Genomic DNA, 17,630 nt, shown 5'->3' with positions numbered 1-17,630 from the left:
AATTGTACATTTCTGTACAGAAAAGAAAAAAAATGAATGAAAAGAAATAACACGGTCATGTACGTACAGCTTAAAGAAATTGAGATTGCTTTGGCTTGTGGTTTTTTATATTGACTTGGCGGTCATCATCATCATCATCATGGCACATAATGGGATCAATGACATCAATGGCACTGCCATGTACATCAATGGCGCTTGTGGTTTTTTTATATTGACTTGGCGGTCATCATCATCATCATCATCATGGCACATAATGGTATCAATAACATCAATGGCACTGCCATGTACGGCGAGGGAAACTCGGAATTGAGCTGCGTATTTATGGAGGGCAATAATATGGGCCTGAAGAAAGGTCCATGGACGGCGGTGGAGGATCAAATTCCGATGGAGTACGTGAGCAAACAGGGCGAAGGGAACTGGAATTCGGTGCAATGGAATTCCGGGCTCAAGCGTTGCGGCAAGAGTTGCAGGCTCCGGTGGTGGGCTAATCATCTCCGCCCTAATTTGAAGAAAGGTGCATTCACACCCGAGGAAGAGAGACTCATTCTTGAACTCCACGCCAAATACGGCAACATGCAAATGGGCACGCATGGCCTCTCAGGTAATTAAATTTGGTTAATTTTGTTCATCTTCATTAATTTGCATGCAGGCCAATGCTGCCATTGTTTCGTTTTTCAGCTACCATTCCTTATTAATTGTAGCTTTCTTGCTTGCTTTTCTGCCTTAGATAACAAACAAATGGTAGATTGATTGCAATAATCTTGGGAGCTTCTGGATCTTAATTTTCTGTTTTCAATATTGATTCAGTTACCTGGACGAACAGATAATGAAATTAAAAATTACTGGAACACAAGGGTGAAGAAGCGACTACGCAAAGGTCTTTCACTATATCCTCATGACATTAACCCATCCAAACGAGTATGTCAGTCACATTCTCATTCCCAACAAAACGCAATAAGCATTCCCACTGGAGTAACCCAACTTTCAACCACCACAGTACCACAGACTGACACTAGTTTTAGCTTCCAATTACAAGCCTCATCATCCCAAAACAAAACCCAACTCCCTACCCTCCCCTCCCAAAACCATCCCAACTCCACTCTCAATATATCATTCCCTCCTTCTATTTGATCTCACCACCTCGTCCTGCACTACCTCGGTGCCCTCGTTTACCTTCCACCGCCCCACTCCAATGCTTGGAAACCCCGTTAGGGTACAAACGTTACCAAGAAAAATTACTGGGTTCTCGCCTCCTATTTCTCCAACTCCACAAAGAAATAGGTCCATTTTGCGAACCAGCTCCATGCCCGACATTGCTTCCTATCAACAGTTTGCATCAGGCACCAGCTCCATGCCTGACAACACCTCTTTTCAGTTCCAGCCACAGACTTTCAATGAGTCTTTATTGCCATGCCATTTCCCCATACCAGCACCCAGTTCAATTTCGGGGACAGCTTATTGTCACCAATTAGTTCAGTTTATTCCATGAATTCAGAGCTTCCTTCGAGCCAAGTATCTCATACACCAGAGCCTCCTTCAAGCCAACTATCTCAAGCACCACAGCTCCCTTCAAGTCAAGCATCTCAAGAACATTCATTGTCAGAGATCACCACCACCATTGATGCCAGCATAATGCGACTCATTGCAGTGATGGAGTATTGGAGGAGTTGTTACAAGAAGCTGAGACATTTGGTCGTGGTTCACATCCAATTACGAAACCAACTGGTCTGTTGGATTCATTTGAAAAGAATCATGTCTTGGATGGTTATGGTCACTCACCGGCTTCAACCCCCATGGATAGCTCTTTATTAGGTATAAATGTTTCTAGCTTGTTCTTATTTGCTTAAAGGAGATCATTATATATGATACTCATTCACTTTTTTGTTCGACACCATATGCAGAAATGTACCCAACCCAGGATCATGAGCACATGAACTCGGTACCCAAATACCTGTCGAAGTTGTTCAGTTTCAACCTGTTGGAGAGGAAAGATCCCACATTGGAAAAGTGACAAATAAAATATAACTTATAAGTGGGTGGATCTCACCCAATTGTACCGAGGCCTTTTGTGATTAAAACCCAACACCTAACGGGTGGTTAAGTTGGGACAGTATCGGTACAATGGTAGGCCACGGGCCACGCTTGTCGCTGTTTAACATGGTATCAGAGCGGGTCCTTCTCCAATTGCGTCTCCATGTAGGCACGTATCATGAGCCCAAATTGGGGTTCCCTGTATTGCCATTGAAATTACCAAGTGTCCAATGAATGTGGGCCTTGGATTGTATTGACCAAGTCTCTGATATGAGGCTTGTGTCCCAATTTCCAATATGGGAATTGGATGAATGAATTTCACGTGCAGACCTAGAGGTAGGTTGCACGTGAGGGGGCGTGTTGGAGAGGAAAGATCCCACATTGGAAAAGTGACAAATAAAATATAACTTATAAGTGGGTGGATCTCACCCAATTGTACCGAGGCCTTTTGTGATTAAAACCCAACACCTAACGGGTGGTTAAGTTGGGACAGTATCGGTACAATGGTAGGCCACGGGCCACGCTTGTCGCTGTTTAACACAACCTATCCATGGAGCCGGTGTCCAATTCGTACAATGGTGAGAGTAGGAAACTACCAAACAGCCAATCTTCTGGAGTAGCAGAGGCTAGTTTGGAGTTTGGCATGCAACAGCATATGGATTCAATGTTGCCACCAATTCTTGCCTCGATTGATTATGACACAGTCCCTAACTCTTGGGACAAGTTGCCTGAATCCTTAGTGGAGGTATCTTAGACCAGGAACTGACGTTTGGCATGTGAAGCTCATTACATATATTTCCCACTAATTTTAAAGGCAGCCTGCAAAGCGCAAACTAAGAAGAGTTACTTATGGAAAGTTCTATAGCATATACGTGTATGCCATACATACATTTACAAATCATTGTGGTAATGTAAGTCCAATTTTTGTGTAATTTTTAGTTCTATTTGCTATAGCCCCTTCAACAAAATCATCTTCTTCTTGTATCCTTGCTATTATACCATCACTTGTGTATCAAATATATATATATATATATATATATATATATATATATATATATATTGGTGTATGTGTGTGATTAAGTGCAGGATATTAAGATCATCAAGTTGATCTAAGAAGTTGATCAAGACAACATACCTACAGTTTGGAGTTGTGAAGAGCAGTTGCATAATAAGGCAGCAAGCTTGGCTCAAAGGAGGTGAGAAATAGCTCAACCCCAACATTTGGTATCAGAGCTTAGTCTGATCAAGGCTAAGCTGGGTGTTGTGATTTCTGAAAAGAGGGGAAATTCAATTTGAAACCCTATATAAGAAATTAATCAAATTTCTTGAAGAATCAACCATGACAAGTTCAAGCTCAAGTGGTGATCTTTGAACTCCAATATTTGTTGGAGAAAATTTCAATTTTTGGAGAATCAAGATGAGGACAATCCTCAAATCCTATGATCTTTGGTATCTAGTTGAAGATGGTTTCGATACTCCGGCAAATACGGAAGGTTTGACAGAAACTCAGAAGATGGAGCTGAAATCAAACATGAAGAAGGATGCTAAAGCTCTTGCAATAATCCAAGGAGTAGTTTTAGATGAAATTTTCCCTAGAATCTCAAATGAGGAGACTTTAAAATCTGCGTGGGATGTTCTAGACGAAGAGTACAGAGATACTACGTACTGAGGTTAGAGCTGTGAAACTTCAATATTTATGTAGAGATTTTGAATATACTAGAATGAAAGATGATGAATCTCTTGAAGATTATCTCACTAGGCTAACAGATATAGTGAACCATAGTCTAGATAATAAGAGACTATGGAGAACTTATGGAGAAACTCTAGATGATAAGAGAGTAGTTCAGAAAATACTTATTAGCTTATCGGAGAAGTTTGATTCCATAGTATCTATTATTGATATGACAAAAGATATTGAAACCTTAAGGGTTCAAAAAGTCATTGGTTCTCTAAAAGCCTATGATAAAAGGTTAAATAAACATGTTGAAAGTGCAATGGAGAGTGCCTTTCAAATACTTAGCCTTAGTTCAAAGAATTTTGATCAATCCAGTTCCTCTCAAGGCAAAAGAAATGTGCCTAAGAAGAATTGGAAAGGCTAAAACAAGAAGTGGGAAAAGAAGAGCAGCAATGAAGAAAAAGGTCGTTCAAGTTATAGTGCTATGGCGAAATGTAAAATTTGTGGAAAGTTTCACATTGGTGTTTGTTGGTTTAAAGGAAAACCAAAATGTCAAAACTGTAACAAGTTTGGATATGTGCAAAAGGATTGCAATATGAATAAGCATCAAGCACACTTCACCGAAGAGCAAGACAATGATGGCAACATGTTTTTTGCTTGTCAAGCAAAAACTATACCAAAATTAAAATGTTTGGTTTCTTGATAGTGGCTGTAGCAATCATATGACAGCAAATCAGTCCATTTTTGTGGGTATTGATAAATCTGTGATCACAAGAATAAAGATGTGGAATGGTGATCTAGTACAAGCAAGAGGAAGAGGAACACTTGTTGTTGAAACAAAGAAAGGAAGAAGATTCATAAGAGAAGTGTTGTTGGTTCCAGAATTGGATCAAAACCTTCTAAGTGTTGGGCAACTTCAAGAGAATGGTTACCCAGTACTTTTTTATGATAATTTGTGCACAATATATGAAAAGAAAAAGAAAATGCAGGTTGTGGCAACCATCAAAATGGAGAAGAACAAAACTTTTCCTATCTCTTTCAAATATCCAAGCAACATGGCTTTGAAGGTTGATGTTCTAGATGACTCTTGGCTTTGGCATATGAGGTTTGGGCATCTAAATTTTCAGATTTTGAAGCAACTATGACAGAGGAATATGGTGCATAGTTTACCATCAATTCAAGAAGATAATGAAGTGTGTGAAGGTTGTGCCATTGGGAAGCATCATTGAGAATCATTTCCTAAAGGGAAAGCTTGGAGAGCATAAACCATTAGAACTTGTCCATACTGATATGTGTGGTCCAATGAAGACAAAAACTCATGGTGGCAACAGGTACTTTATAACCTTTATTGATGATTTCTCTAGAATGACTTGGATGTATTTCTTGAGACAAAAATCAGAAGTGTTCAGTGTGTTTAAAAAGTTCCAAGTGATGGTAGAAAGGCAAAGTGGGCATCTTATCAAGGTCTTGAGAAGTGAAAGATGTGGTGAATATAACTCAAAGGAGTTTGATAAATTCTGTGGAGATATTGGACTCCAAAGGCAGCTCAAAGTGGCATACACTCCATAGCAAAATGGAGTAGCATAAAGGAAGAATAGAACCATAGTCTAAATGGCTAAATCTATGCTGCATGAGAAGGGGATGACACATGAATTTTGGGGTGAAGCTGTATACATTGTTGTCTACCTAATGAATAGGTGTCCTACTAAAGCAGTGGAAGATAAAACACCATTTGAAGCATGGAGTCACAGAAAATCATCAGAGAATCACTTTAAGGTGTTTGGTTCTGTTTATTTTGCTTATGTTCCAAAAGAGACAAGTTAGAAACTTGATCCAAGTGATCGAGAAGTGCATTTTTGTGGGTTATAGCACACAAAGCAAAGGCTATATGCTCTACAATTTGAAGAAAAAGAAGGTGATAATCTATAGAGATGTTATCTTCAATGAAAGAGCCTCTTGGAATTGGAAGCAAAATGCAGTCTAAAGTCCCAACATTGAAATGGAAGAAGAGGTAGAGAATCAAGAAAATGAAATTGAAGTTGTTGGAGGAACTCCACAACAAGTCACTCCAACGGGCAGTCCACAATCACAATCACAATCATCTGGATCTTCATCACTAAGTTCAACTCCTATTAAATGAGGGATTTGAATGATGTCTATGCAAGCTGCAATTTCTGTGTCACAAAATCAGAAAACTTTAAAGAGGCAATGCAAGAGGCACTGGTGGAAGAGATAAATGTGATTGAGAAGAACAACACATGGGAGCTTGTGGACAGACCAAGTGACAAAGAAGTCATTGGAGTCAAGTGGATTTACAAATCAAAGTTGAATCCAGATGGTTCCATTCAAAGGAACAAAGCAAGGTTGGTTGCAAAAAGGTATGTACAATAACCCGGAATTGATTACAATGAAACATTTGTATCGGTAGCAAGGCTTGATACAATTAGGAGTGTGATCTCCTTAGCAGTTCAAAAAGGTTAGTCTCTACACCAACTTGATATGAAATCTACATTCCTAAATGGAGTCCTCAAGGAAGAGGTCTATGTTGATCAAAAGGAGGGCTTTGTTGTTAAAGGAGAAGAGATATTCCACCAGTCTGCGTATGTCCAAAAGTCAGGCAATTTAACATGGACAAAGCGCATCTTGCTAGCACTCCCATGATCGGTCGAAGCTTGGATGCAAAGAAATATCCATTTCGTGCAAAGGAAGATGATGAAGAGGTGTTGGGAGCTAAAATTCCCTATCTAAGTGCAATAGGTGCATTAGCCCAATGTACTCGACCAGACATTGCATTCTCAGTGAACTTGTTAGCTAGATTTAGCTTAGCGCCAACGCAGCGTCACTGGAATAGTATCAAGAACAATTTTCGATACCTAAAATGAACAATTGACTTGAGACTATTCTTTCCCTACAGAGAGACAAGAGGGACCGCAGATGGAACTGCAATCCCTAAAGGAAATGTTGATGGTGAAAACACCACTCACTACACTAAATCGCCAAATGACGTTTTGGTCGGTTTTGCTGATGCTGGATACGTCTCTGACCCACATAAAGATCGTTCCCAAACTGGTTATGTATTTACCAATGGGAACACAGTGATATCTTGGAGATTAACCAAGCAAACCCTTATGGCTACCTCCTCGAACCACTTAGAGATCATTTCTCTACATGAGGCGGTTCGTGAGTGTGTATGGTTAAGAACTATCATTACACATATTCAAGGGACTAGTGGTTTGAGTTCTACCACTGAAGAGCCAACTTGCTTTTATGAAGACAATGCATCTTGCATTGAACATGTGAAGCTAGGTTATATTAAGGGTGATAACACAAAACACATATCGCCAAAGTTGTTCTACAATCAGCAACAACAGGCTCTCCTCAAGATTCAAGTGAATCAAGTAAGGTCTGAGGAGAATGTGGCAGATTTGTTCACCAAATCATTCCCCAAGGCCACATTTGAGAAACATGTGAAAAACATAGGAATGCGAAGTCTTTCCAAACTCCCTTGATTAATGCAAGTATCAGGGGGATGTGTAGACGTCAGGGGGAGTCTAACACACACATGTCATCCTCAAATGTAGAAGGTGCATTGTGCTCTTTTCTTTCGACCAAGGTGTATTTTTTGTCCTACAGGGTTTTTATTATTACTTGGCAAGGTGTTTAGTGAGGCAACAACTCATGCACCATTTTGTCTTTGACTTGGCACAAGGGGGAGTGTTAAAGGAAAAACATATTATGTGCCTTCGTCAAAGAAACTAAAGGAGAGGGAATCAAGGAATTACAAATCACAGCTCAATCAGCATTTAGTATCATTATTGTAATTGATATTTCTATTGTAATTCTATCCCTATATAAAGGGACTATGAAATGAAATGAGTAGACCAATTCCAATTCCATTTTACTTTTACAAAAAGCAGGTTATAATCGAAATTTTGACGCGGAAGGAATGCCATGTCGTCTACTTAATGGACAAATAGTAACGGAAAGGACCTATTGGTCTAAAATTGAAGAGTACAAGGACTAAACGTGTGAAATTAGAAGGTCAGGGACTGAAGTTTTTTTGGTCAAAACCTCAAGGACTAAACAGTATTTAGTCATTTTAGAATTTTCGATTTTCTAGTTTGATTTGGCTTTGTTTTGTTTTAACCCGTGGGCTTTAGGGTTTTATTGTTAGTCTCCCTAGAGTTTCTTTTCTCATTTATAAGCAGCCTTAAATGGTTGCAAAACCTATCTTTTATCATATTATCAATCAAATTGGGAGTTTTCTCATTTATCTCTAGTGGACTCCAGTTTTCTTGTTTTAGGTTTATTGCTTGTAAATCTAGAGTTACTTTTCCAACTGCGTCATTTTCTCCTTAACAATTTCTCGGTGTAGATGGATTGGCATGGTGGCTTAGCTCTGGTGCGCCTTGATCTAGGAGTGATGGCAAGGATGAGCACAGCATCAACAGAGGGATGGATCAATCTTGGTCAGAGGATTAATCGGATTGTTTCAGTGGGAGTCTCAGAAGGGGATTGAGTCGCAGCAACAAGTGGAGGATAAACTATGTGGAGGCCTCGACTGTGGGATTGAGTTTAGCCCAAGACATTCTCTTGGCTGGACGATCTTAGGTTAACAAATGAGGAGAGGTTGATGGATGCATTTATGTGGAGGGGCTGCCGGCGGTTGAATGGCAGTTTTGGAGATAGATCGTTGGATCAATCTCTATCTAGAACTAAAATCAGTTAATGGCAATTATGCTGGTGATGGGGCACGGGGTTAGCTAGTGTGATGAGGGGTGAGTCGAAGGTTGTGTTGCGACGGTGGTGGCGTGGCGACATGGGTGGTGGTGAGACAGTGAGAGAGAAAACTTTGATTACAACTATAATTATCACTAAATACGTCCAATGTGGTTGTTTGTTGTAAAATGTCTCATCGATGATATAATTTACAAAAGAAAGGACTAGTTACAAAAAGAACAACTGGATTACAAGAATAAGGACTTGAAAAGTATTAGGTCTAATATGATTATTTACTATATAAACAAAACATTTGTTGTAGCAGTGGTAAAATGATCATTTTTTTTTGTAAATAGAATTACATTTCAAGTAATTATCATAAAAACAACCATAATTACAACATTATACCTCAATTGTTGTAATTTATAGTAAAATGCATTGTCAAACGAGTAATTATCTCAAGGATAATGAGATTTACACAAGAAAACTATTAAATTACAAAATATAGAACTTTAATACACAATTAAGGACTCGCGCCTCATTTACAACATATACATAAAGTTTTACCACTTTGACAGCAATTTGTTGTCACATTAGTAAAATGGGTCTCAGACTTGTAATATAAAAAATTACCACAAATAAGAGCTTGATTACTACCTCTACAACAATTCGTTGTCTCATAGGTCAAATGGTTCTCAAACTTGTAATATTAAAGAATTACCATAAATACAACCTTAGTTACTACTTTGGACCTCAATTGTCGTAAATCAGGAAAAAACATCGTTAAATAAGTAAATAACTCATAAAGGACAGTAATTACAAGATAGATAACCTTATTACACCATAAAGGACTCATCGCAAATTTACTTAAATATATGAAGTTTTACTATTATAGCAACACATTCGTTGTTTTGTTAGTAAAGTGGTTTTGAAAACTTGTAATAATGAAGTATTAACACTTATTATAACTAAATTACCGCTTTTTACCACAATTCGTTGTTTTATTGGTAAAACTGTTCTCAAACTTGTTATTGTAAAAGTAAATTGAGAATTAAAATTGGTCTACTCATTTCATTTCATAGTCCATTTATATAAGGAGAGAATTACAACGGAAATATCAATTACAATGATGACATTAAATGCTGATTGATCTGTAATCCTTGCTAATTGATGGTAATCGCTAATTCCTTGATTCCTTCTCCGTTAGTCACCTTGACCAAGACACATAATGTGTTTTTCCTTTAACACTCCCCCTTGTGCCAAGTCAAAGGCGAAATTGTGCATGAGTTGTTGCCATAATAAAAACCTTGCCAAGTAACAATAAAAACCCTGTGGGACAAAAAATACACCTTGGTCGAAGGAAAAGAGCACAACGCACCTTTTACATTTAAGGATGACATGTATGTGTTAGACTCCCCCTGACGTCTACACCTCCCCCTGATCCTTACATTAATCAAGGGAGCTTGGAAAGTCTTCACATTCCTATACTTTTCACACGTTTCTCAAATGTGGCTTTAGGCAATGATTTGGTGAATAAATCTGCCACATTCTCCTCAGACCTTACTTAATTCACTTGAATCTTGAGGAGAGCCTGTTTTTGCCGATTGTAGAAAAACTTTGGCGATATGTGTTTTGTATTATCACCCTTGATATATCCTAGCTTCATCTGTTTGATGCAAGCTGCATTATCTTCATAAATGCAAGTAGGCTCTTCAATGGTAGAACTCAAACCACTAGTCCCTGGAATATGTGTAATGATAGCTCTTAACCATACACACTCACGAACCGCCTCATGTAGAGCAATGATCTTTGAGTGGTTCGAGGAGGTAGCCACAAGGGTTCGCTTGGTTGATCTCAAAGCTATCGTCGTGTTCCCAATGGTAAATACATAACCAGTTTGGGAACGACCTTTATGTGGGTCAGAGAGGTACCCAGTATCTGCAAAACCAACCAAAACATCATTTGCTTTTCGGTGTAGTAAGTGGCACTTTCGCCATCAACATTACCTTTAGGGATTGTAGTTCCATCTGCGGTCCCTCCTGTCTCTCTGTAGGGAAAAAACAGTCCCAAGTCAATGGTTCCTTTTAGGTATCGAAAAATGTTCTTGATACCATTCCAGTAACGCTGCGTTGGCGTTGAGCTAAATCTAGCTAACAAGTTCATTGAGAATGCAATGTCTGGTCGAGTACATTGGGCTAAGTACAATAATGCGCCTATTGCACTTAGATAGAGAATTTCAGCTCCAAGCACCTCTTCGTCATCTTCCTTTGGATGAAATGGATATTTCTTTGCATCCAAACTTCGACCGATCATGGGAGTGCTAGCAGGATGCATTTTGTCCGTGTTAAATCACCTGAGTATCTTTTGGACATACGCAGACTGATGGATTAGAATTCCACAAACTCTGTGTTCTAGTTCAAGGCCTAGACAGAATCGAGTTTTCCCAAGATCCTTCATCTCAAATTCAGATTTCAAATAGCTCGCGGTTTCTCTTATGTCATCAAGAGTACCTATTATGTTCATATCATCAACATATACAGCTACAATTGCAAATCCGGAGCTCGTTTTCTTTATGAATACGCAGGGGCATAATTCATCGTTCTTATATCCCTCCCCAATCGAGTAGTCACTTAGACGGGTATACCACATCCGCCCGGATTGTTTCAATCCATAAAGTGAGCGTTTCAACCTAATTGCAAACGCACTCCGTGGTTTAGAGTCACTTGACTTGGGTAATGCAATGCCATCAGCTACTTTCATATAAATATATATATATATATATATATATATCTATATCTCTAGATCAAGATCCCTATAGAGATATGCATTAACCACATCCATGAGCTGCATTTCCTGTCCTTTAGAAACTACCAAGCTAACTAAATAGCGGAATGTTATAATGTCCATTACTAGAGAGTATGTCTCCTCGAAGTCAATTCCAGGGCGTTATGAGAAACCTTGCACCACAAGGCGAGCCTTGTTCCTCAGGACTGCATTCTTCTCATTACGCTTTCTAACAAAGACCCATTTATGTTCTACAGGCTTTACACTTGGTGGGGTTAGCACTACCGGACCAAATACCTGTCTCTTTGTTAGAGAATCTAATTTTGCCTGGATTGCTTCTTTCCATTTAGGCCAATCTGCTCTTTGTTGACATTCTGCAACAGAGCGTGGTTCGATATCATCGTGCTCTATGATTTCTTGAGCAACAGTATATGCAAATATATCATCAATGTGTATAGAAGATCTTTCCATCAACTCATACGCACTCTCATAATCCATTGAGATTTATTTGTTCTCTGCAATCATTTCAAACATCGGAGCGTCCTTCAGTATTGATTCATGGACATAACTGTAATAAGAGATAATCTCATGAGAGGGATTCTCTACATTAATGATTAATGGATCAGTTTGTGCCTTACTCGCCCTCTTCTTCCTTGGGTGAGTGTCAATCAAACCAAGTGACGTCCCCCTCTTCCTTTGGGGAGCCACGGCCTCAACCACACCTCCACTAAGTGTAGTTGCAATGCCTCTATCTGGAGCACTGTGCCCCTTGTTGGGGACTTCTGACCTTGCAGGCATTTGCAGCTGGTATATGTGATCTCATCACTTTTACGATTTCAGTAAACGCATCAGGCATCGAATCTGCTACGTTCTGAAGATCGATTATTCTTTTCACTTCACTTTCATATTGTGAAGTTCGGGGATCAAAATGAGCTAGAGTGGGGACAAACCATGACAATTCCTGTCGTTCTCTTGGAAAATCATTTTTCCTATCTCCCCCTAACGACTGGAAGACTGTCTCGTCAAAGTGACAATCCGCAAATCTAGCTGTAAAGAGATCGCCTGTCAAGGGTTCCAAATAGAGGATAATTGTTGGGGATTCGTATCCAACATAAATACTTAATCGTCTCTGAGGGTCCATTTGGGTGCTGTGGGGGCGCAATAGGCACATATACTGCGCAACCAAATATGTGTAAGTGTGAAATGTCAGGCTCATATCCAGTTACCAACTGGTACGCAGAAAATGGTTGGCTAGCAGTGGGTCTGAAACGAATAAGTAAAGCTGCGTGCAATATTGCATAACTCCATGCAGATATAGGCAGGTTGGTGAGCATAATCACTGCCCTAGCCACCATCTGTAGTCTTTTGATGGTGACTTCTGTGAGACTATTTTGTGTATGCACATGGGGTATAGGATGCTCTACATCGATCCCAATATACACGCAATAATCATAAAATACTTTTGATGTAAACTCTCCAGCGTTATCAAGCCTTATAGACTTGATAGGGTGATCAAGGTGGTAAGCCCTTAAGCGTATAATCTGTGCTAGGAGTTTTGCAAATGCAGCATTTCTTGTGGACAATAAAACGACATGTGACCAGTTTGTCGAAGTATCCACCAGAAAGTACTTAAATGGTCCGCATTCTGGATGGATGGGTCCACAGATATCTCCTTGTATCGATCCTTTGTAAGAATGGAATGTTTTGTTTTGTAACTTTAGCATAGGAAAGTCTCGATCCTGTTTTTGCTAAAGAGCTGGCTTTGCAAAACGAGTGATATGCCTTTGAAATAGTCAATGAGGCATAATGAGAGGGGGGTAGTGCTTCTGGTACTTTAGAGGGCAGTGGCTGCATTTGAGCAGTACTAGAACCGACACCTTGCAGTGTGGTGGATTTTTCTCCTCTTTTATTTTTCACTCGAAAGGAGGGATGTCCATATGAGTTCTTTAAAATACGGATCATCATGTCACGATCGGGGTGCCCTAGGCAATCATGCCAAAGCCTGTATGAGTCAGTGTCCCACATTTCATTGTTGGTGATAGCATAGGATTCAATGATCCGAATTGTAGTGAGGTACAGTCCACTAGATTGACTCATAAGTTTCTCTAAAATGCGTTTCCTTCCACATTCATTAGAGATAATATAAAGGTATTCAGTTCCATTCTCACAGTGTGTTTCTACATGATAACCGTTGGCACAAATATCTTTGAAACTTAAGAAGGTTCGATTAGCTCTTGGTGTATATAGAGCATATCTCTCATATTCTTTAGAGTATTTCTATTTAGGTAGAATGATAATCTTTTCATTCTAAATTTTTTTCTTTTTACTAGAAGTATTGCTTTACATCTTTATAGTGCTATTTCGAACCATGTAAATATGTGCAGTAAATAAATTCGAATAAATTCAGTGCTTTAGAATAAAATTCAAAATTTATTAATAAGCTAACGATAATAAAATCAAGGTCTTGTTCAGAAATCTAATTCATCAAACCATTATTGAAATAAACTTTAAGACCAAGCAATAGTCTAATTAGAAATGAGGCACTATGCATTCACATCTGTCTTTGGAAAATAAATAAAGCAGATCAGTTAAAGTCTGAAGCATTCATTGACGGAGCAAGTTCCTTGTTTCCATTGAAGTCTGCAATAGTGAGGTTGACATCTGGGTCATGACCTTCTTCTTCTGTATAGTGAGCCTCTTGTTCTTTAGACTCCCTATACCTCTTGTAAGTGGCTGCAACTATGCTGCTTGCTTAGCAGTTCTTGTACCAATGCCCAATGACTCCACACCTATAGCATGGTTCATTGCCAACTCTATCCTGTTTGACTGAAGGGTTCTTAGGTGCCCTTTGCACCTTGTTTCCATGACCACTAGGGCCAACACCACCATCTCTGCTCCATACATGGGGAGGGCCTCCAAGGCCCATACCACTACCCCCATGTCCCTTGCCACATGGTGCGTTGTTGCCACGTGGGTAGGGACCAGCACTTCTAAACGCCTTTGCATTGGAGTTCTTTCCACCTTTCATTTTTCCATAATTAGCCTCAGGAATTTTCTTTGTCCCAGTGGGCCTGGCATTGTTGTTCAAGAGAACCTCATTATGTCTCTTAACCACTTGCAGTAGGCTAATCAGCTTATTGAATGTTGTGATTCTTTTGTTGTCATATTCCAGCCTATACTGGTTCGCTAGTATAAATGTTGAAGTAGGAAAAGTGGAAAGAGTCTTTCGATCATATCATCTTCTGTGATTTTCCTTCCACAGAAATTGAGTCATGCCTTTAAGCGCAACATGTTCTTTTTGAAGTCATTGACCCTTTTGTAGTCAAGCAAGCGGATTCCATTCCACTGAATGGTCAGTTCTGGGAGCAAAGTGTCATGAATGTTCCCAAAACGTCCCTTAAGGGCATCCCACAGTTTTTTGGGTGTCTTCAACTGAAGGTACTCTTAGCATAGACTATGATCAATATGTCGCCTCAGAAACATTAAGGCATTTGCTTTCATCTTATTAGACGGTACATCGTCTTTGGGGTCGGTAATGGTGACAATGTAGTCTTTTGCCATAAAGGCAGTTTCCACATCGGAAACCTAACGATGGTACTCAAGTCCTTCTGAGTCCAAGATGTCAAATTCAGGTCGAGTTGGATTAGCCATCTACATAAACAAGAGGGAAGATATAAATTACGCAGTCATAAAGACATCCACGTGAATTATTTTCTAAAAATATGAATTAGATTGCAAGACCAAAATTTGTAATGATCACATTTTTTTCGATGCTATGTGAAAATACTTTATCACAGTAATTATGTGTTTATAATGCGCATGAATTTTCATTATCATGGCAAGATGCAGTTTATATGTAGCATGCTAAATAAGGAATAACCATAGCACATATAAAAATAAATTACATGGCATGCTCAAATTTCACAAATATACAACAAAATATATGCGACACAATAATTAGCAATAATATATCATGAGTAAAATAAAAATTACGAAACATGCTTTAAATTTCATAATAAAAACATAAGCAATAAAATATAAAACATGCTTAAACATATTTATAAATCATGCTTAAAGATAATCATATAAAACATAAATAACAAGGCATGTTTGAAAGGATCAAAATTATCTAACCAAACATGCTCAATAACAAAATATAATAAAAGCATAAACAATAAAGTATAAAGCATGCTTAAAAATAGAAAATATAAATAAAATTCACATGCTTAGTTAAAATCATAAAATAAAATATAAAAAACATACTTGATTTCGAGAAAATAAAACAATCCTAGCGCACGCGAGTGTTGATGCAGGCGTGCGTAGCGATGTTTTTGTGCTTGAGAAAAACTGGGCCTCTTCCTCTCTCTTTTCAGCAGTGGGTCACGAGGCCTTGTTTTTTTTTCTTTTTCTTGGCCTGCTTTTTCTTTTTTTTCTTTTCTGGGCTGCCGGGCCTGTTTTTTTTCTTTGCTCTTTTATTTTGGGCCGCAAGCCTGTTTCTTTTTGTGTGGGGCTGGATTTTCTTTTGGGCCGGGTCCCTACTCTTCTTTTTTTCTTTTGTTGTTGGGCCGCAGGGCTTGCTCTCTTTTCTTTCTTCTCCTCCTTTGCGTCTTTTTCTTCTTTCTTCTGGTTCTTTGACGAAAGTGGCCAGAGGCTGGGCTGTGGTGTTGCTGTGTGTGTGGGCTGGCAGCAGAAGGGACAGAAACGCTGGGGAACGCGCAGAGGGATGAGGCGTTGGGCTGCAGATCCGGTTGCTGCCGGTGATGTGGGCGCGGGCTACGCAGGGTCTACTGGAGGTCGCAGCCGTGTGGACTGGCGAGGTGAGGCGTGAGCTTGAGGCTGTTGCAAGGGGGGGGGGGCTGGGCAGCGTGTTGCAGGTCATGCGCAGGGGAGGAGGCCGATGGTGTGTTGTTGTGTGTCCCCTAGAGGAAGATGGGTGTAGAGAGCAAATTGCTCTTGGCTGGGATTGAGACCGGAAGGGAGGTGAGGTCGGTCTGGATAGGGAAGAGATTTTTTTTTTTTTTTGGTACGGTGGCGGCAGAAAAAAAAAAAACAAAACAAAATTTCTAGAGAGTTTTGTTTGTTTTTTTTTTTTAAATTCTCGAAGCTAAGGTTTTTTTTTCCTTTCTCTTGGCTATTGGCTCTGAGCGTGCTGATAACATGTAAAAGTAAACTGAGAATTGGAATTGGTCTACTCATTTCATTTCATAGTCCCTTTATATAGGAGAGAATTACAATGGAAATATCAATTACAATGATGACATTAAATGCTGATTGATCCATAATCCTTGCTGATTGATGGTAATCACTAATTCCTTGATTCCCTCTCCGTCAGTCACTTTGACAAAGGCACATAATGTGCTTTTCCTTTAACAGTTATAGTGAAATATTAACACTAATTACAACTTGACTACCACTTTTTACAATAATTCGTTCTATCAAGAGAACATGGTTAATCAAGTTGTGTGTGTGTGTTTTTTTTCTTTTCTTTTTTTCGAACTGAGGGTTGGGGTTCTTTATTTGCCTTTCTCTTCCAGTGTCCTTCTTCCTTCTTCCTTCTTGGTCCATAGTTGAAATTCTAGCGTGTCAGATCCATTGCTGCTTGAACATCGCTCCACTATCACTTCTCCACAACAATTCACTCCATCCTTAGTTTCTCTTGTATTTTAATTTATAGAAATCTAATCGAAGAAGCCCCAAAACCCCTAAATCAGAATTCCCAAACCCTAAAATTTTCAATCTCTCTTAGTCATCCTCGGAGCCGGAAGCCGACTAATTCAAACTCCAATTCCTGTAATGTCTAATCCGTTGGGGTTTTGTTCCCTCCCTGACTCATTACTTTACCAATATTCCCTTCTAGTTTTTCTCTTCACCATCACATTCTCCTCATCATAAGGATTGGTTTTGTCTCAAGGTTACTTCACTACTAGTTTTTCTTCTTTATCTTCCAGAGGCGCGACTCGTGGCAGCGATGTGGAGATGTCAAGTTTGGAGGAGGAGGACTGGAATTTGGGGCTTTCAATGGTGGAAGGCTCGAAGGAGGAGGGTCTTCGTTCGGGTTCAGCAGTGCAACTACCAGCTTGGATGTGAAATCTTGAGGTTGGATTTGTACCAGGTAGTTATGCTAGCTAGAAGAACTGAATTTGCATATCTTTACTCTTTTTGGTTTGGCTAGCTAGCTGTTTTGTGCAATGATATAATTTTCAGCTAGTTTTAGTTTATTAGTTTCTCATTACTTGCGTATTGAATTCCTCTTTCTTTGACTACTTTTCAAGATAGATACAAGTACTTTAAGAATCTCTCTCTATATCTGTTCTTTGACTGCGTTTTGGTTTGCCTAGGAACAATGTGTTATGTAAGTTAGTTTAATATCCAGAAACCTGAAATATTTTTGGTCTCAAAGTAATGTGAGTAGTGATTTGGT

The 17,630-nt window shown here is 39.2% G+C and overlaps 1 protein-coding gene across 1 annotated transcript; it reads left to right on the top strand.

Annotated features, from left to right (window-relative positions):
- The first annotated feature begins 243 nt into the window (after window positions 1–243).
- Window positions 244–1,633, top strand: LOC112203701 (transcription factor MYB101-like). The gene is given in 4 exon segments (XM_024344627.1): window positions 244–576; window positions 578–601; window positions 808–918; window positions 1,496–1,633. Coding segments are annotated over 4 exon segments (606 nt in total).
- The last annotated feature ends 15,997 nt before the right edge of the window (window positions 1,634–17,630 follow it).

This window comes from Rosa chinensis, chromosome 5 (assembly GCF_002994745.2).
Source record: "Rosa chinensis cultivar Old Blush chromosome 5, RchiOBHm-V2, whole genome shotgun sequence".
In the NCBI taxonomy this organism is placed as follows: domain Eukaryota; kingdom Viridiplantae; phylum Streptophyta; class Magnoliopsida; order Rosales; family Rosaceae; genus Rosa; species Rosa chinensis.
The sequence above is the reverse complement of the archived record's forward strand: the minus strand, read 5'-3'. Positions and strand labels throughout refer to the sequence as shown.